At 42.3% G+C, this 21459-nt stretch overlaps 1 protein-coding gene across 1 annotated transcript in view; it reads left to right on the forward strand.

Annotated features, from left to right (window-relative positions):
- The window catches only part of XRRA1 (X-ray radiation resistance associated 1), a 299935-nt gene that overhangs the window by 109839 nt on the left and 168637 nt on the right, over positions 1-21459 (forward strand). The window contains exons 4-7 of the mRNA XM_078658576.1: positions 4731-4802; positions 7057-7129; positions 15819-15916; positions 16816-16949. Of these exons, the coding sequence (XP_078514702.1) occupies positions 4731-4802; positions 7057-7129; positions 15819-15916; positions 16816-16949 (377 nt within the window). The remainder of the gene's footprint in view (positions 1-4730; positions 4803-7056; positions 7130-15818; positions 15917-16815; positions 16950-21459) is intronic.

Here is a 21459-nt window from a genome sequence, read left to right on the forward strand (position 1 = left end):
AGTCGCAGTGTCTCTGTGCGACTTCAAGGCATACCTGCCGCCACCTTTGGTTAACCACTAAATGTGGGTGGGGAAGAAATTGATGTTATGACAAGAAACCTCAGCATTTTGAGCACGGCATCGAGCAACTGGCTGGCCACGTGCGGATTCAGTCGCGCGCACGCTCACGGCGCCAGCGTCCCAGCCGCATGCCGATCACTGCTCTCTTCCTGGCCAGCATCCAGAAGTTTCGCAACGCAGTGAGGGCACTGAGAGATAGGTGCTTGTTTAAAATTGTATTTATTTTTAAGTTTTATTACACAGCAACATCAAAAGCATACAGTCGTGCAGATCACAAACATTAATACACAATAGAAGGAGCCCTCTTGAATAGTGCTAACCGAGTCTCAGCGGTGTTCCTGCTGCTTTCCATCCGGCGATATCCCAGTACATCTGTGGTCTAGCCCCCACCGTGTCAACCTCAATCGTCAAGGACCTGCAACATTCCTTAATTGTATATCAGTAACAGAGGCAAGTATTATCTTTTATTTCAATAGCAGTCACAGTAAAAAAATGCATAGACCATTCAATTTAAATTCTTTTGGTTGATTTACTTTAAAATCAGTACAATAATTTGTGCTTAAACGCTACATAAGAACAATCGCCCTAAATACAAATGTATTATATGTCTCATGTGGTTTTGGTGGTCTTCATAATTAATCTAAAAGGATGGTGAGCACACCATAACACAATATTACATTACATAAATACATAAAACAAAACATTTAAACCTTTGATTAAAAGTATGACAGTGAAGATAAAAGTATAAAAACAACATTTAAAAAATGCGAGTGCTAATTTCTTTGCAACTGAGCAGTTGTCAGCAACATGAACTTTAGCACACATTCAGTTATACAGTTTGAAAACCCCCAAAATACAATTTTCACCACTTATTTTGTGTTTGGCGACCACCATCCCTAAATTCCAGACACAAGTACTGAAAGAGAAAAGGGCTCAGCTTAATGCCTGTGCATTAAAGAAGGTCAGTGGTCTCTAAGCTGTTGTTACTTTTACATTTGATGCATCTGTAGCATACTGTACCAGGTTCTTTCAAACTGAAAAAATAAGATACATAGGGCCTAATCAGGATTCCGGTCGGAGTTTCCTCTGACCGACATTCTAGCGGTTTTGAGACCAACCAACTTTGGGTCGGTGGTCAGTAACCGCAATTACGATGTGATGGCCGCAGCACAGGCTCCCATAGGAAAATGGGAGTCTTTGTGAATCCCTGCTCTGTGGGGCAGGCACCTCATGGTGCCTGACCCATTGTGCAGGGATTTACGTGCCTCCTTGGCCCCCAACCAGATGCTGCGGTAGAAAAGGGGCCCTGCCAGGGGTCCCAAAGTCTCTTTCCAAGTCGGAAAGCCGGACATGGAAAGCCTGACCAAAACCGACTTCATAATCCCGTCGGTTGGTGGCTTTCCGACCGACATCCTAATGTTAAACCTCAAAAATTCGGATTTACTGTTAGATGTCAAACCAGGATCTTAATATTACGCCTTCGGCTAGTGTATTTTTAGGTCTCGCCTAGCTAAAGCAGCGCATGTGCTGCTCTCGCTATTGAGAGTACCTTTTGAAATCGATTCTGCGAAGGGCTTGCATGCACGCGTCTGCATGGACAAACATGGCTGCTCTTGCCATTTGTCCATAGCAGACACCATGCTCGTGTCTGTCGGACTGTGGACAGTCTGACGCCATCATGCGTAGCTCTCGTTTTGTTGTCATAGCAACGAAAATGCCGCTTCAGCAGTGCAGCTTATTCACCTAAAGTTGCTGCATTCAAAGTTGATCACGGTAGCACCGTTTTATTCACGCTGCGCTGGTACTCACCAACCCCGCCATGCCATCCTTTGTCGGTTTGGTGCATAAAATATGTGCAGATCTGCAACTTTAAACTTCGAAGCAGAATTGTGAGGATACGGGAAAGGTTTTTTGCAGAAATCTGATGCAGATCGCAGACTAGGAGCTGAATTGTCATCAGACTGAAAAGCACGCAACACAGGTAAAGGTTTTCGACTTTTCATAACAAATCACTATTCCTGCACAATTCAGACTCCTGAATGCGAATGACATCGCAGAAGACAGAACAAATGACGGAGTGGGATGTGAGAGTGGGGCATGCAAGCATATCTGCAACTTTAAACTTCGAAGCAGAATTGTGAGGATATGGGAAAGGGTTTTTGCAGAAATCTGATGCAGATCGCAAACTAGGAGCTGAAGCGTCGTCAGACTAAAAAGCACACAACAAAGGTAAAGGTTTTCGACATTTCATAGCAAATCACTATTCCGGCACAATTCAGACTCCTGAATGTGAATGACATCCCAGAAGACAGAGCAAATGACTGATTGGGATGTGAGAGTGGGGCGTGCAAGCGGCGAGCAGCCACATTGTGTAAAGGAAACGCATCGTGATGCAATGTCGAGGCGGGGAAAGCAGGGGATGGAGAGAACTCCGAGGGACTGGCTCGCAAATCAAAGGCGGCAGACCTGACCTACAGCTGATTAGAGTCTCTGCCACCGCTTTGGCTGAGCGAGCCCTAATTAGACCCTCCAGAAGTTAGTTTGCCAAGGAAATGCAGAACGACAGAGATTTCCGCGCAGCTCTCCTGAACTAGATGTATCCACGGATGTCTGCTGTGCCTCCGTGTAAAAGGTGAGAGACTGGCCACTAGCTTTCCTTCTGAAAACAAAACAGAATGTGGCAACTTAAAGTCCAGTAAATATAGCCAGAACACGTCATTGTTAATGGATAAATGTAACAGAAAGAGGCTAAACTCTAGAGTTAAGTAAAAAGTTGATTCTAGAACAGAACATGGGTGCATGCCCAACAATTTAGTAATAGAAACCTGACTGCTGAGAACTCAAAACGAACCCTTCTTTATTGAGAACCTGTGGAATTATAGATGGATAACTGAATTTCAGGGATGTTTTTCACCAAGGTGATCTGAGTGACTTCACACAGATAGCAAGTGCGAACTTCAAGCTATGATGTCACTTTGAACCTAGAGCTGAAAGACATCCCTGAAATATTACTTTTAACCCACCTATATTTGTATGTTATGTATGCCTCTCCAAAATTATCTGCCTCTACTGTCACATTCTACACATGTCAAAGGAGTAATGGGTGTGCCTTGCATAACATGGCCTCTTCTTCCTGTCTCAAATGTAACTAGCATTTGCAATGCAATAGGTCTTGTAATACTGAGTGTTTGAGCTACTTGCGTTGCATTATTATTTGCAACGCCAATAGGTCAAACTTACAGTCATGCGAAATCTATTTCAGTGCAGGTGTTTGTTTAATCTTATCTTACCCCCGGGATCCCATGAAGTTCTTCAACAGGCCAGAGGCCTGTAGAATAGGGCCCAAATGTTCCACCTCCAAATAACGACATGGATGGACGCTGCATTTGCGTGTGATGGGAGGAGGGAGTGCGAGTGAGGAGTCAAGATGACCAGAGGTGACCAACCAAAACAAGCATTACAAATGCAGTAGGTCTCGCCTTTGATTAAGTTACAGTTATTTGCTTTGCTAATGGTATTGTATAGCAAAGCAAATGGCTTTAACTATAATAAAAGGCGAGACCTATTGCATTTTTAATGCTTGTTTTCTTTGAATTCTGGTACTTGTGGTTTGTCCCCCCCCGTATAAATGCTGGACAACAAATACCATAATGCAAAGGAAAAACAGCACTTATAAGCTACTCAACCCAGACAGAGAACAACTCTGGATCACTCATTCTCTAGATAAAGGTGAAACACTACTCTTGTGGTTTGTCCCCCCCCCCCCGTATAAATGCTGGACAACAAATACCATAATGCAAAGGAAAAACAGCACTTATAAGCTACTCAACCCAGACAGAGAACAACTCTGGATCACTCATTCTCTAGATAAAGGTGAAACACTACTCTTTTGAAATAAGCAGCAAAATGCAGTGTATATATTGGCATCTAATTGGGGATCAAAGCAGTTCTTTACATGGTTTCTAGGCTGTCAAATGAACTGTATCATTGAAAGGGACAGAGCAGAAAAGGTGGCACCTCACTTTGCAGTGGGCAGCGTCATCAGTGGTGGTGCTGGCCACCACCACCCAAGAACATTTCTGGTCTCTGGCACTGGGTATTCAACTTCTCTTAGGCACATCAGAAATTAAAAAACAAAATTGTGGGACATTCTTACAGCTGGCAGTATATTTTTCTATTTATTTTCACCCGTTTTTTTTGCTTAAATTAGCATATTTGTAAACCCAGATGTTAAAAAAGATAATGTTGTCGTTGGGAAAGACCTACTTCTTCCTTACATTCTATGTTAATACAAATAATGGATTTAAACTTGGTAACATTCCTCAGCTAATCACTCTTCCAGAAATCCATAATGTTGAGAGTTTTGGTCCATTTTTCACCTGACAAGTTGCGTATATCTCAAGTAGGGGCTATAATGGTTGTTACTTTTCAATCTTAACAGCATTGTTTCATAAGAAGCAGACTGCAAAGGAGCTCCTATAAAAAAATTACGAATGACGGTTAAGTGCAGTATCACAAAGTAAAAGTGGATTTTCATGCATTAACACACAATTACAATCTCACTTCTTTTCTTAAAGTTGCCTCCATGTCCTTGTATGTATGGGGCATACATAACTTAAAGTATGTTTATTGGCTACACATCGCTAACCCCTTATTTGTTCAATTTCTAGCTAAAGTCACACTATGTTGACCACCCTTCAGATCTGTGCTCTGTGGATATAAGCGACAAACATTTAACCTCGGTAAGTATAAAGACTTCGTATTCATGTATTAAACCATTTTTTTAAACCGGACAGCACAAGACGGCTGTTGTGGCCTGATGATCCTTCTGCGGTTTGATACTACACAATACAATATAGTCACCAGCCATCTAGGTAACAAGAATGGTCAAAGCTTTGATCAATAGGGTGGAAGAAAGAGTCCCCTTTTACTGTTTCTGGGGCCCTGTTATATTCAAGTCATGTAAAGGTTGAGAAATAAATATTTGAGAAACTTATGGATAACAATTAAAAAATAACGGTTGGGTACTGCTCAACGCAAAGTGGGCTTGACCAATCCTAGGAAATCTAGGTTTAATATTTTGATTACAGCACTCCAAGCAGTATTCCTCATATAGCCCTATGGCACGCTTCCGAGGGTGATCATATTTGTTAACGGTCCTGAGTTACAGGCCTGAGCGATAGTCAAGGGCTACCACCACAGCAGATTAGTGATGTTCTGGATCTTGAGAGAAGCATGTGCGTTGCAGTAGATGTCAGGGTGAACCAGCAGGACCCCGTAAAATTCACCAGCTGATGCAAGCCTACCATCTTAATTCTTCTTCACATCTCAAACTGTAGAGGATATTGGAAAACCATGAAATGCGACTGATAAAAATGTGAAACTGATGGTTCTCCAAAAGCAAGTGTCAGAGATTGAAGAATGAAGCCCAGGTGGCTGTGCATTTTGGGATCTCCAATCCGAATATTATTTTATTGTCTGAGCTCTGTCTACGTCAAATGTCATTAAATTTGAAGAACATCCCCAGCAAAATTCAGGAGGGTCTGATATACTTATGCCTGTGTGGCTGAGGTCGATTATCAGAACAGGATGTAGATATTATGGACGCCTGCAACCAGACTTATGAAACCAGCAAGGTATTACCAAATTACCTGCAGATTCTGAAAGATGTAATGTAACCATTAAATGCAGGTTGAAGGACTAGGAGTCACCAGTCAAAAAAGGTGTCTCACCTATTAAAGCACATTATTGTTGCTGAGGGGGAACCTTTGTGTCTTTAAGGCAACAAGGAGAACTAAATACCATTAAAGGAAGGCCAGGTTAAACATCCTACAATATGTGGACTAATTAGAAGTGGTCCATTAATTCTGGTGGGCCCGGGACCAGCTGTTACTGGACCCATCGGAATTGGAGTGGTGGTGTTTACCTGAGATTTTGGTGCGTAAGCAGCTGACATCTCAGTGTGAAACAGCAGGGGAAAACGTGGGAATTGGCGTGAAGCACAGATTCCTGGATTGAATTCCCCCAAATCTTCTAAAATTCCCATTATTTCCCCACCCTAAGAACTACCAGGACCAGTGGTAATTATACTTCCAGAGATTTTACCAGGCCCTGTAATCGAGGCAGAGGTCTAAGAGAAAGCCACCTGGAACGTATTGCGTCTTCTGACTGTCTTGTTTTGTTTTTGTATTTTAATAAAGTATTGTACAAAGTGTCTTCCTCACACAAAGGTAGGATCTAAAAGTGTGTGTACATACATTTCTGAAAGAAATCTGAATAACATACTACAGGGCAGCAGAGCTGGGAGTTCTTGTAGATTTTTCTGATAGAAAATAAGAGACAGCATCATGCCAGAACTGGGTGAGAGACTTATTTTGGTCTCCAGAGAGAGAGACTACTAGTAATATATGGAAACCTCTTCATTAGAAACCATGTGTTCAGTATTGCTATGCAGCAACAAGTTCATTTCTAATTCCAGTTTCCAGGGATAATGGAATGAAACCGTTGAAATTTGGCAGCAGTACAGTATTGACAGAGAGCGAGAGAGGGCAAAGTTACTGTTGGGATAGAGTGCAATAGCACATACAAAGGTGAATGGATGTTGGGAAAAATAACTGCCAACCCCAGTGAGCTAAAATGTTGGGAAATGCTCCCAGAGAGACAAACGTCTCACATTGTAGAGATTTCAAAAATAAAGATACTGTCTGGCTGTGTTAAACTTATTTTTGTACTAATAAAAAGAAAGTGATCACGGTATCAGTCCTTGAAAATGCTTTGAGCTCCACATTTTCGACATGTTTTCGTAATTTTTAACAAACCTTCTTTTGAATTCTTTGTTTTAGTCTCTGTACCTGAGACGTGTATGGGAATGTCTGCTGTTGAGAGGACGAATGCATTTAATTCTAAATCTTTGTGGGGCAGAACCTAGAAAAATACCACTTTTTGAAAACTGCCCAAAACAATTTATGATTCTTTTTCTTCATTTTTCTAAAACAGGTTAAGGAAGATGACTTTGAGCAGTTTGACTGTGTGGCCTACATCAGTGCAACAGAAAACCTTTTATCATTAGGTGAGTGACTCACAAAGTCTACAAAACACACAGCTTACCGAGGTACTGGCACAGAATGAGCCCAGCCTGTTTATCTACCAGTACTCTTAGATTGTGATAGGCCAGTAAGGCTGTGCTCCCTTCATGACTGCACCGCTAGACTGAAATGGACTATGTTGGCCTTGCAGGGGAGTCTGTCCATGCTGGGGCAAAGATCTGTGCTGGAATAGGACTAGTGATATATTGCTGCCCCTCTTACTCTTAGAAGGAGGCAGTATTTACAGATGTTGCTGGTTTTACAGAGTACATGGTGCTACTATGGTGGTGATGCCCTATGCAGCTGGCTGGTATTGCACGGAGTTAGCCCTGCTCGATAATTTGGGTTGATTTTCAGTATCACTGGAGTGTTTGGTTTTAATTATTCATATATCAGTGTGGGACGTTCATTGTTTCAAAAGCCATGCCAGCGACTTCCCTGCATTAAATTCCTCCCAGTGTGTCTAATATTTAGGTCTAGCGTAAAGACAGTAATATATGCCTGCTAAAGCTCATGTTATCAATAAAAAACATAATGCAGTAAGCATAGGAAGGTGTTTTAGCTCAGCCCCCTTCAGCCATTGATTGTTCAAACTGTCACTCACAATTGTTACATCCAATAGGCCCTCTTACATAGAATGGTGCTGTCAGTCAGCTCCTTGAGCCTTTGCTCTGTTGGAAGTGTTGTTCATCTTTTGGATCAGCCCACACAACGACCATTCGGTATTGAAACTGTCAGTCATAATGACTGGTGGCATTTTGACTCTGTCCTGTCAGAGTCCACAAGCGGGGCGAGCACTGAGAAGCAATATAGAGCCTTGTGGGTTAAACAGCAGATCTTAAAAATAATTCTGTTTCTCACCAGTAACCAATGCAAGGACTGTAGAAGAGGGTTAGTTGACGTACCTGGGGGGAGGTTATAGATGAGACGTGCAGCGGTATTCTGTACCACCTGAAGCATAGAAAGAAACTTATGGAGGCCAAGAGTGAATTGCCATAGTCTAGCTGGCTGATAAACAGTACCTAGACTAGAGCCTTCTTTGTGGAGAGTGGTAATAGAGGAAAGACTCTTCTCAGCATGCGCAACATGTAAACCATGATCCTGTAATGGCAGAGATTTGTTCTTTCATAGTGAGGGATCGGTCCAGCCACTGATTTGGGTACAGGGGCCCTACCCAATTCTAATGGCGACCAGTCAGGTGACCAAAGAAGTTGGGACTTCCCAAACAGCATAATCTCAATGTTTACGGTGTTAATCGGGAGTCTGTTTTCAGACATCCAGGTTGCAACTGCTTTCATCCCAGCAGAAAAGGATTATTTCTAATTTTTCAGCATGGAATTGCATTCTTTAATTGCCCCCACCCCCGCCTCTCCATATCCCTCCTCCAGTCCCTGCCTTCGCATCTCTGTCATTCCCTATGTTTGTCTTTCTATCCTTCTAGTCTTGTTATTATCTCTCTCCCAGTAGCGTAGCAAGTGTGTCATAGGCACTAGAGCACGAGAATAGGGGCCCCTGGCTAGTGTTTGAATTGTCAAATGCAAGAATAATCAGGGCTCGGGGTCCCAGCGCCACTGCACCAGCTGCACCAATATAAGCTACACCTCTGTTCTCTCCCAGACCTCTCTGCATCTTTAACTGACTATCCCTATCTTTCTCATGCTGTCTCTCTCTCTCTCTCTCTCTCTAATTTTATTGTCTCTCCCGTCATTCCTTAATGTTTGTATTGTAACGAAATTCACTGAATGGCCGGGGCGCAGACCTGGCTTTTGAGCACTTTATTTCTGTTCTACATACACACTTTAAGGTGGCTGTGCTGTGAAAGGCAGGGAATAGCTTGGCAGTTCTTATTAATGTGGCTTTATTTTTGTGTCACATCCTAGTGTCATATCTGCAGGATCAGGAGTGAGTATTCGCGTCCATGTTCCCCGCCTCTGCGGGGACAGTAGACACTTCAAATTTGCATTGGTTACTTTCTCCTAAAAAGCAAAATGTTTCACGAAAACCTCTCTTTAAATCTCAGCGTGGCCAGAAGTGAAATGCGTTACCTATAGGCAGGGCTTTAAGTGGGATGAAAAAAGGGTGGGGTCTCTCAAAGGGGCGTGGCTAATGTAATTAAGGGTATGACTTAAAAAACAGGACTATTAGCTTTGTCAATGGCTGTTAGTTGCATAAGATAAATAAGTAGCAACCATGGTGTGTATTGAAAAAGCTTCCACTTAAAGCCCTGGTGACACCACGACAATGTTGCTGCTCCTGAGTTTAAAAAAAAGAAGGGAAATCCAGAGAGTAAATGACTCTCTTTTAAGGATTTCCCTTCCCTTACAACAGTCACCTGGCGTGACATTATGCTGTAACATCTCCACTAGTGAGAAGAGAGCAGTGTGAGCAGCGCACATCGATGTTGATGCTGTCACTGCAGTCCGGAAGAAAACGGACCACCGGTGCCAGGGCATAAAACAGAGCCTGACAGAGACTCGTTTCGAGGCCCCCTTAAAAACAGCACCGGTGAGACCCAGCCCGCTTAAAGCCCTGCCTATAGGCACTTACCTGAGGTGTGCAGCTGTGTCCGGGTGTCTTGTCGAGGTCACCACTGCATTGCTGAAGTTCCTGATACGGGGAGGAAAGGCATGGCTGACTTAGGGAGAGAAAGCAAAAGACACCCAATTGATGGACGGAATGCAGAACAAATCAAAACATTCACCCCCAGTTAAGAGATCACCATGCCACCCCAGTTTAGACCTGGCCATATGCAAATCGGTCGTGACCCTGTACCTCATGGGAACAGTCCAGCCCGAACTGCCAAGCCAGGACCTCCCTGACCGGAGACAAGCATCCTAGGACCGGTTTCGGGGTTTCACCCCTCTTCAGCCAGGATAGCTTGATTTCAGTGGCACAGTGAGCCCAGGACCCACGTCTGGGCATACCTGGCGCACTTAGGTCGAGAAAGCAAAAGACACACAATTGATGGACGGAATGCAGAACAAATCAAAACATTCACCCCAGTCAAGAGATCTGGGTTAAATCCATCATTCTTTTGCTCACCATGTCACCCCAGTTTAGACCTGGCCATAAGCAAATCAGTCTTGAGCCTGTGCCTCATGGGAACAGTCCAGCCCGAACTGCCAAGCATCCTAGGACCGGTTTCACATTCACCCTCTCTCCTATCCATCCTGTCACACACAAACTGGCTAATCCACGAATAAGCACTTTCACTCAAAATAAACCAGATTTATTAGCTTTGCCGGTGTTTGTTTAAAAAAGGGTGCTCCCTTGGTATGCCTTCCCCTGCAGGTGCCCTGGCTGGCCTAGGATAACCCTTTTGCCTAACTTTGGATGTTCCAAATCCTTTGACCTCTCTGCCAATCCACCTGTAGAGGTACACATCCTTTACAATGCATGCGTTATAACGCATGTCATTACCCAGCATTTTTTATTCCGCAAAATTTTTTACCACACAGGGACTTACCCCGCAAACCATTACAATGTATTCACAAAAGTAATGCCCCTGTGGAGTTAGAATAGTAAATTGCGTTGTAATGGGGAATGTGTTGTAATGGATTGAGCCCTATGTTGTAAAAGATTTTGCGGAGTAAAAGTGCTAACACCACACGATTAAATGCCAAAAAAGCAGGATTACCTAAACGTATTTTCCATTTCAAATCATATTTATGATATCATGATTGCAGCTTGCGGTAGTACAATTACCTTCATGATGGTATTATTACCATATATTGCCCAGCCTTCCTGTAAACGAGCGGCAAAACATTTTTTCCAGGCACTGTTCTAATAGTGCACTTGAAAATAAGCAGGCTAAAGAGAGAACACCTCCTTCCCATCCCCCCCAAGATGCAGAGGTGCCTCCTAGCTTTATGTTTAGGACGTTTCCTGCATCTGCCTATAGAATGACACTATTGCTTTAGTGCATTTTTTAATATTCAACACAGTTTGTTTTTATAATGGAATTACCGGTGGCTGAATTTTTACCTTAGCAGTAAATGACCAGCATTTATCACCTGCGGTAATAGTAAATTACAGCCTGCGATATTTCTTTTTGTCCCGCTCTTAATATTTTTCTTTTTTTTTTTTTTTTATTTCAAAAGTTTTTATTCGACGTTTCAGGGTTATATATCATACAAATCATAAATTGCAAAGTACATACGATCGATACTTGTAATTACATATCATTCAGCATAAAAATGCATTATGACCCATGGTGGTGGTCATTCGGGACGATCTTGAAGACAATGTGGGGAACCACCATGTAGCCTTCCTAGGCTGGGCACCTGTCGGGTTACAAAACAAATGAATTGGAGATGGAAAGGAAAGGAAACAGAGTAGATAAGAGGAAGAAGGAGAAAATGGAAAGAGAGAATAAAGGTTAGAGATGAGATGTAAGAGGTAAGAAGCTTGATGTAAGATGTAAGATGTAAGAAGTTGGATGTTAGATGTCCACCACGATGCGGCTTAGCAGTCCCGGTTACGAGTGACTGGTTATTTAAGCTGTGCGAAAATATAAGTGGCCCCCCGGGAGCTGTAGGAAGAAGTGGGGAGCATGAAGATTCACGGTGGTTTGTGGGTTTTGAAGTAGATATCTAGTGAGTTCCAAAGTTTCCTCTGTGAAGTTCGCCCCGGTGTGTTTTGTAAAGTGATATTATCAGCTCCTCTGAGGTTAATCACCCAGTTTAGCCAGCAGGCATAGCTTGCCTTTTTTGTGTCTTTCCAATTGTTTAGAACGACTTTCACAGCTGCCGTAAAGAGGAGGTCAAGAAGTGCCCTGTCCATTTCTGGGAGTTGGGTCTCTTTAGTAAATCCGAAAATAATATAGGAGAGTTCTTTGGCTGGTGAGATATTAAATACTTTGTGGACGAAGTCAAATACCCTGTCCCAAAACAGTGAGACACAGTCGCATTGGAGTATGAGATGTTCTAGATCACCTTCTGCACGCTTGCAGTTCCAGCAGAATGCGTCAGGGCTGAGTTTATGTGCATATAGGCGAGCCGGCGTCCAGAAGACTTTATGCATGAGCCAGAACTTGGCTTGTGATAATGTAAGGCTTATTTTATGGCTTGTGCAAGATCTCCACGCCGTGGACCACTCCAGCTCCGAGATGGAGAAGGAGGCGACTGACGACCAGTACTGCATTGTTTTGGTATTCAATGTTGATGATTGCGGGCTCAATAATTTGTATAACCTTGAGACCTGGTGGCCTATTTTATTCAGGGAGGAGAGGAGTGAAGGAAGAGCTGGGTGTTTGGGTGTCAGTCCCGCTTTTGTAATGGCAGTTTTAACGTTGAGGAATATGTAGAAATCGGAACTATCAATCCCGAAGTTTGATTGGATTTTCGTAAAGGGTAGAGGGTAGCCATTGTCATAGAGTTGGTGAGGGAAGAAAATTCCCTTCCTGATCCAGCTTGGGTTAAATAGTGGTTTACCTTTGTAGGTGATTGAGGAGTTTTTCCAGATCGCTTCCCACCTAGAATTTCTTATCGTTGAGTCTAACAGTTTGTCTACTCTGAGTAGGGCTATTTTGGTGTTGACAAATATGGGTTTAGAACATGGGATCTGGTTCGCTTTCATTGAAAGGATCGAGATGGGAGGCATGCCTTCCAGAAGCGCTTTTTCGACATCCAACCACTCTGGCGAGTAGTCCAAAGGGGGGGACAGCCAATAGGATCCTTGTTTCGCTAAAAAGGCCATTTGATATCTTTTAAAGTCAGGGAGGTTGACTCCGCCCATGGATTTATCTAGTTTCAATTTGTGCAAGCTGATACGTGCTTTTTTTCCTTTCCAAATGAAATTGCTAATAGTTTTATCTAATTTATTATGAAATTCTTGTGACAGCATCAAGGGGAGCATGGTAATTAGGTAGTTTACTAGCGGTGTAATCATCATCTTGATGGTCTCCAGCCTACCCCACCAAGTGATGAAGCAAGGTGACCATCCGTCTAGTTGAGTTTTTATTTTTTCGAGGGTGAGTTTCTCATTATGTATTAGGGTTTCTATGATGGAGCTTCCAAATTCTATACCCAGGTATTTGATGTAGTTGTTTTGCCAGACTAGACCTGATAAACCTAAAGATTCTTTATTAGTGAATATGTTGAGGGGTTTAACTTCAGATTTATCCCGATTCAGTTTGTAGCCTGAATGTTTAGAGTATGATTCTATAGAATCCATCAGTGCGGCTATAGAGGTATCAGGGTTTTCAGTGACTATCAGAATATCGTCTGCGTAAGCAGCCAGTTTTACCGTTTTATCCCCGAAGGCGATGCCACTGACATCTGCGTTCTGTTGTATGTCGCGGAGGAGAGGTTCCATTGCCAGAAGGAATAGGGAGGGAGATAATGGGCAGCCCTGTCTAGTTCCTTGTTCGAGAAGGAATGTTCAGATAGCGAACTGTTGATGGCAATTCTAGCCGAAGTGGAGGCGTATAGTGACATGACCATATTAATAAAAGTCTCACCCATGTTAAATATGTGCATGCATTGCCGGAGGAAGAGCCACGACACTCTATCAAACGCCTTCTCCGCGTCCAGGGTGATTGCTACGGCGGGGGCATTCGAGATTTTTGTTTTCTCCAGTACATGACATAGGAGTCTCGTATTATCGTTAGCCTGCGATATTTCTATCCAAGGATCCACTAGTCTCAACTTCACATATCCGGACATACATATTTTTTTTTATCCTAACCTATGTTGTTAGTAATTTTGCAAGCAGGGCTTGATTTGCAAGCCGCACTCTATAGTACTACAAAACGTACTACAAATTGCAATTCACAAACAACATGTGGAATTTTACACCTCCACATTTCCTATACTTATGTGTTTTGTTCTCCACCATAACTGAGGAGTTTCTGCACACGTAAGTATAGGTTTTAGTAGTGGGACACAGGGGACTGGCTTAAAGAACGGGCGGACATACTATAGGGTTGTAGGATAGGATTGGGGAGTAGTAAGAGGGATTTAGGTAGGGTCAGCGAGGGACTTCACCCACCCACCTAAGAGTAAGCCAATTGCATTTCTTAGGGGTGGAGACATGCAAATTACACTTTTGTAGTCAGTTTACTCTTGCAGTTGTGAATACTGAAAGTAGTAAACTTACTTCAAAGAGTGAACTTATTCTAAAGTGTAAGTTACCTTTACGAATCACTAACAGCCTGATTCATCAAGCTAAATTGCACTTGCAAAGGGCAAGATTCTCCGAATCTTGCCTTTTGCGAGTGCAATTTTTACATTTGGGATTCATCATCCCTAATGCAAAATTCGCTATTAAAGAATTCGCACATTTGCGAAGAATTGCATTTAAGGAACCTCTATTTGAGATTCCTTAAATGCAATTCATGAATCATTTTAAAATTGTGAAATTGCAATTTTGGGCCGCTATTTACCGAGAGGTCAGACCTCGTGGTAAATAGCAAAAACTTAGAAAAATGCATTTAAATGCATTTTTCTAAGTTGCATGTTACACACACACATGTCCTTTGGACATGTGTGTGCGCAACACCAATGTAGATTACATTTCAGGGGTGCTACAGGGTGTCCTTTGGACACCCCTGCACCCTTGAAATCGCATCCTTATTTGCGATTAGCTAATTGCTAATCGCAAATAAGGAATAACTCCCCATTCATTCCTATGGGCCTGTAATCGCAAATAAGGAACATGTAGGAATCGCAATTTTTTTTTGCAATTCCTACATGAATCCCGTTTTGCAAGTCCTTAATAGCGATTCCTTATGAATCGCTATTAGGGGCTCGCAAAACGGGAGAATGATGAATCTGGCTGTAAGTGCCTAATTTGGGACGATAGTTACACCGTCACTCATTTTAATGGACCAGCACTTCTTTTGTGGCATCAGACTTAGACTCATAGGAAGGACAAGACAAGGGCAAAAAAATAAGAAAGAAGGAGGAAAAGAAAGATAGGAAAACAGTGACAATGGGAGAAAACAAGGAAGAAAAGGAACCTGCATGAGTGAGATAAAGAGACTAAGGGCCTTATTACATAAAGTGAACACTGAAAGTGCACATTTAAGACCCTTATTCATTTACAATCTTAAGTACTGCTTGCATTTATTATGTGTTCATGCTGTTCATACTGATAAGGGACCTCTCAGCTCCCATTTCCCCGTTAGATGTAATGTTCAGAGAACCCTCTTCCCCATCATCTTGAACTGAACCCCACCCTCAATGTTTTTTCGCTAGGTCTGTGATGTACAAGTTCTGATATATGCAAGCACACATACAACATTCTTTGCCATATGTAGGTAGTGGAAGGAGAGTACAGAACTGGATGTCACAGGTTTAAGCCTGTATAGCGCTAAGCGGGTTGTTTGATGGAACAATGCAGGTAATACTTTGCATGCCTTTACAATGCATTTTTTACCCCACATTATTTTAGGACACGTATGCTTTTACAACTCATGTCATTACCACGCATTATTTACATATATTAAAAAAATATTTGTGGGGGGAGACCCCCAGCTTACCTTAGATGCATGGTGAAGGCATGCATTGCAAAGGCATATATGTGGTAAAAACATTCGTAGTAAAACATTGTGTGGTAAAGGCACAGCGGGGTGAAAACCTCATTGTAAAGACTGTATCCCCTCTAAGCGGTGTCCGATGCTTTCAAGCAGGCAGTGACTACTTGATCTCTCTGTCCTTCCTCTCTGCACAGGTCACTTCCGTAAGTTTTCTGCACTCCGAGAACTGGAGCTTTCTATGAACCGGATCCAGAATCTCAAAGTTGCTGCTGGAGACTTTCCCCACCTTGAAGTGAGTGTCAGAAATCCTTCCCCGTGGCAAGTTTTGTTCTTGTTGATATTAAATTCTCTTTTTCTGTTGATAAATGCACTGTTGTACATGGCTTCCAAAGGAAGCCTTTATCGTGAACAACCGGATCGAAATTCGGTTACTCACTGCAATGACTGTACAAAAGTGGTTAACCAGGGAGGTTAACCACTGTTCTGATGTCACTAGGGTAAGCACTCGCTTCCCTTTTGTTCTGCTGCCTTGCTTGGCTTCCATATTCACCATCTTGTTATACTACTGTGAACATCCAAATGTCAGAGGTGTTCACATATAGCATCAGCCCGTGCTCACTCCCACCATCTACACTCAGTAGGATACTATTCTGTGAAATGCAGTGATGTCCTTTTACCAGTTCTGTACACATCAAAATACAATCTACTCTCTTGAATGCTGTTTGTGTGACCAGGGAAAATGTAGGAATAGCTGTGAGTCGTATCAGGAATATTGGCTGTCCTTCAACTTAAGACCCTCAGAATGAGTGATTTTGGTATTCCGATTCTGTGGAAACGTGAGTTTCTGCAAGAATCAGAATTACACGTTTGTTTATGGGAATACATGGTTTAGGGCTTTTGCCGCACAGATATTCCGCTAGGAAAAATGAGACAAAATGTGTGTGGGAAGATAAATATGAGGGAATAGATGTGCAAATCCCAAAGTTATTGTCTGTTCCTAAAGTCAAATCTTGTTTTACTGTAGTAACACCTTATACCTGGAATTACCATGCCATTGTTATCTATAATTCTAGGTGAGTAATGGGGGGATTGATGTTGCATAAGTGCATTCATTCCACATCCGTTGTGGAATCATGTGGTAACCATAATATACACCTAATGTGATGGATTCTTTGTTTTTATTTATTTTAGATTCTGGACCTTTCCTACAATAAACTCTTAGCTGATGATGTCCTAGCACTTGGAACTCTCCCACGGCTGAGAGTCCTGCACTTGACGGGAAATGGTCTCACTCACCTTCCTTCGGACCTGGCCGTCTCAGAACTGTAAGTAGACCATAGATCCATGTGTGGCACAGTCCTTAGGATTCCCCAAAGCAGCTCTGAAAAACTCTGGTGGCAAAAAAAATCTTTAAAATTTCTTATTTTTGTAAGGTGCACACCGTGACTTGATTTAACGTGTGTCGTACTGCCTACCTGGATCCTCTCTGGGTGCACTACACCCCGGTGCTTTGATAAACAGACATGTCTTCAGTAAACTATTGCATTAATGGTGATCACCAATTCACTAGAGGGCTTTGAGCAACTAATTTCAGAAGGGAACCCCTGACTTGGAAAAGCCTACTCTCTATGATCCTTTGTCCATACTTAATAATAAGCCAAGCAAAAACATTGAAGTCAGTTCTTTATGAAGTCTCTTCATAGATCTGGAGAGTTTGGAGATTTAATCTCTTTTATGTTGCAAAAAAATTGTTGTGACTTTGTTCTGCATGTGTATGTGTGTGTGTCTACCTAAGGATACATATGTTAGTGACATAAAGCAAAAGTTGGCCCGTTTTGATAAAATTTTTGATCTGTGTGGCCATCTAAAAAAAAAAGAACAGCTTTTGATAAGTTTAATTTTCTCAAATAGGTTGTTATCAAATTAAACATAGAAGATTGTAAAAACTGGGGCAGTTATTAGAAAGTGCTCAGCGTAACACTTCACTTAAAGGGGATTGGGGAATTATTGAGCATCACTAGCTGAAGAACCTTCGTTTTTACCCCAATGATGCTAGCCAAGGATAACACATGAGCAAAGGCCCCTCCCACCACCCACCTATTCTCAAGCCGCTTCTCTCGCTCGGTGTCATCGGGGTACCTCTGATGCTCCTGATTGTACACCTAGAGGAGGAGCTTGCAGCATGTAGCCACTGAAAAATAATAGAGAAAGTTCTGTGCCTTGTGGATCACAACAGTATAGGACCCTGGACTAAGATATCAAATCCTACATAGAACTCATGTGAACATGTGCCAGAGAGGAGGCTAAACTGGACTTTGTGTTGCTACAAGTCTCAGGACCTGATCAATTCTTTCTAATAGGGTCTGGTGCTCCATCATGTTGAAGGCCACTAGTACGTCTGGTAAAATTAGCACTGCTGGCTACTGACAATCTTCTACTACAGCAACTTTGCTTTTATGGCCATAGGGCCATCTTAATGTCATCCCCTGCCAGGAAGCACCGCCCCTTAAAACACCTCTCATCAGTTTTAGAAACAATTGGTAAATTGTATATTGGCTTGCAGTTTGTTCGCTTATCTAGTGAAGAGCTCGGCTTTTTGACCAGAAGAGTCACAATTACATGTTTCAAACTCAAGGCATCTTTCCCTACAAAGACGTATTTAGAGTTTTGCCAATCACTGGAGCTTACACTGGAGCAATACACTACATGATAGCAACTGGACACACATGTAAATTAGATCTGAACAGCCTTCTTTTGAGAACCAAACCTGAATATAGGAGACAGTAACATGGAAATTATGGAATTGAGGGGGGATAGTGTAGATATATTATAAAAGAGCTTAGAATCTGCATGTTCATGATTTGTTATGGTGCAGCTAACTTTAACTGGGGAATTTCACTAGGTTTTAAGCGTTGGTTTGTGACCATGATGTCTTATCTATTTATGTTTTCTAAGGGATTATTTGTTTTCTTATATGATACGCTAGGGATCTTTTTAAGTCGTTGCAGTGTCTCGGTTGTTTTGAGTGCATGTCAATGGGTTGTTCTGATTGGGATAGGAATGTTCCTTGCATGGTATATAAGCATGTTTGCCTACCCTGAGTGCCCAATTGCATGTGATTGTGGTATCCTGACTTCTATTATGGCCTAGTTCCACATTAGCATGTGAGCAGAGCCAGTGTGAGGTCCAGAACCTGTCATATGACTTGGAGGGGCACACTAGCTATGCCCTCATAGTGTGCAGAGGACTCCTATCCCTGCCTTAGGTGGGGCACATAAAACCGTGGTGGCAGTGTACCGTGTTGTGTGATTTATTGTGTGACCAGACCTTTTTTTATCTGTGTCAGTGAGAATGGGGCATACTGACCCCTCCTAACTAAACTTTTGCTATTATGTGTATTCTCGAACCTTGTGCTGATATCATGTGTATGTCAAGTCCATGTTCATGTGCAGTGAACCTGTGATATATGTCTGGCTGGAGTACTGTATGGGCCCGATTCCCCAAGGTAATCTTAGACCAAAAGTCTAAGTTTAGAACTCAAGTCTAAATTAAGATCTGTAGTCTAATTTTACTAGAAGTAAAGTTAGACGTTTGGTCTAAGTTTAGGCCAAAAGTCTAACTTTACTGCTAGTAAAGTTAGACTTTAGGCCTAATCTTAGACTTCAGATCTGAACTTAGACTTTTGGTCTAAGTTTACCTTTCTGAATCGGGCCCTGTACTTGTGCGTCTGTGTGAGCCTGAGTGTTGAAACCATTGGGGTCCCTTTCAGATGCCCCGCGTAGCATGGCACCAGATGGAGGATAAGGACAGCTTTCCCAGACAGTGCATTCCTGTGGCAGCAGGGTGGAGCTCCAGATACTGTAGTGAGGAGACTGGATGGATGGTAGCGGTGAAGGTTGGGACTGCAGTTTGTGTTGCCAAAGGTTGAAGTGTTTCTAGGTCAGGCAGCTTTGTCAGACAGTGAAGTGTATTGTCTGCATTCCTGTGGCTGGAGGGTGGAGATCCAGACACTGAGGTGAGGATAATGGAGACAGGGCTACATTTAGACATTCCATGATGACTTTGTTAGCAAAGGCTGCTGATTAATAGTCCCTGAGCACTGCTGTTTGGTGGATGGTAGCCATGAACAGGTGGAGTGCAGTTTTGGTTGTTCGAGGTGAGGATGTTTCTAGGTCTGCCTTTTTGTCTGCTGCAGATTACTGCTTTAGCAAGGCTGCTAACAGCCAGGTGCAGAGATCTCACACTTTATTGTGCCCACGTAATGTGTGCTTCAGCTTGGAGAGTCAAGTCTGTACTCCTGAGCATAATTGGATTGTGCAGTATTTCGTGCTGTTGTGTAATTAAATTACATTTGCTAAAAGTCAAGCAGAGGGCTGGACATTGAAGTTATTGTGTCTGTAGGTTAATGGTTGAGTTCTAAGCTCATGCCTTCCACACTACCTCACTGCTTAGACTGCTCGACCTCGCTGCCTTGAGAGTCAAGTGCAAAAAGGCTTGTACTGGGCCCAGTTTGCAGGCCATAGAAAGATGATAGAGGCCCTAGAAGTGTTCTTGGAAAAACGAGAGAGACCCCATAATGTTTCATCCAATTTCTTACTCCAACTAGCAGAGATCTGTCTAAAGTACAATTTCTTTACCTTTAATCATGTTCAATATCTGCAAGTAATGGGAACGGCGATGGGATGTCCCTTCGCACCGGAAATGGCCATAATGTTTATGCCGCTGTACGAGGAGAAGTGGATTTATAATAACAATCCTTACGACGGCCACATTAAAATATGGCGTTGTTACATCGATGATGTTTTTATGCTTTGGAGAGGTAAAGAAGACCAACTTAATGAATTTGTGAAGTGGTTGAATGATCGGAACCCTAACATTCAATTCACATTAAATTTAAGTAAAATTTAAATGAACTTCTTGGACCTCATGATAAGACACGATGATGGATTGCTCTACACATCCCTATGTACCAAAGAAACAGATAGAAATAGGTTTCTTCATTTCTCGAGTTTCCACCAACGAAATCTCTGAGAAAATTTAACACGGAGCCAGTTTCTCAGATTAAGAAGAAATTGCACAAAGAAAGAAGATTATTTCACTAATGCGAAAGAACTTTTAAGAAAACTGCTGGAAAGGAACTATCCCCAAAAACTTCTAAAACGGGCCATGAAGAGAGCCTGGTTCACTCCGCGAGACTCACTGCTATCTCCCCGAGAAAAGAAGGAAGAGATGCCTTTAGTGTGTGTGACTACATTTTCTGGTTTAACAAATGATATACAGAAAATTGTTGGGAGAAACTGGAATACAGTGAAAGGCCTTAAACCATTCAAAACAACACCGATTTTTGCATTAAAAAAGAATGGAAGGGTTAAAAATAAGCTTGTAAGAGGAGACACCTCTATACAAAGACAAGCCACCTCGTTAAGATCAATGCTTTCCCTACCACCCATCAAGGGACACAAGAAATGTGGGAATTGTGTATCATGCGATAGTACTTTGGAAGGCACAATGTTTACATATGGGAATAAGTATATAAGACATGATGATTTCACCAATTGCAATACCCATAACGTTATATACTGCATCGTTTGCCCTTGTGCCAAGGCATATATTGGGAAAACAAGTCAACCAGTAAAAACACGCATTTCACAACATCGTTAAAGGATCAGATGTAAAACACCAAATGCGCCCATGGTGTCACATTGTATAGAAAAAGGTCATGGACCAAATGATATCAAATGGACTGTACTAAGACACATCACTGGGAAAAATATTGAAAATACACTTTCAAGAATTGAAGCCAAAACAATTATGTTCCTGGGAACAATGGAAAAT

The sequence above is a fragment of the Lissotriton helveticus genome, chromosome 8, assembly GCF_964261635.1.
Source record: "Lissotriton helveticus chromosome 8, aLisHel1.1, whole genome shotgun sequence".
NCBI lineage: Eukaryota > Metazoa > Chordata > Amphibia > Caudata > Salamandridae > Lissotriton > Lissotriton helveticus.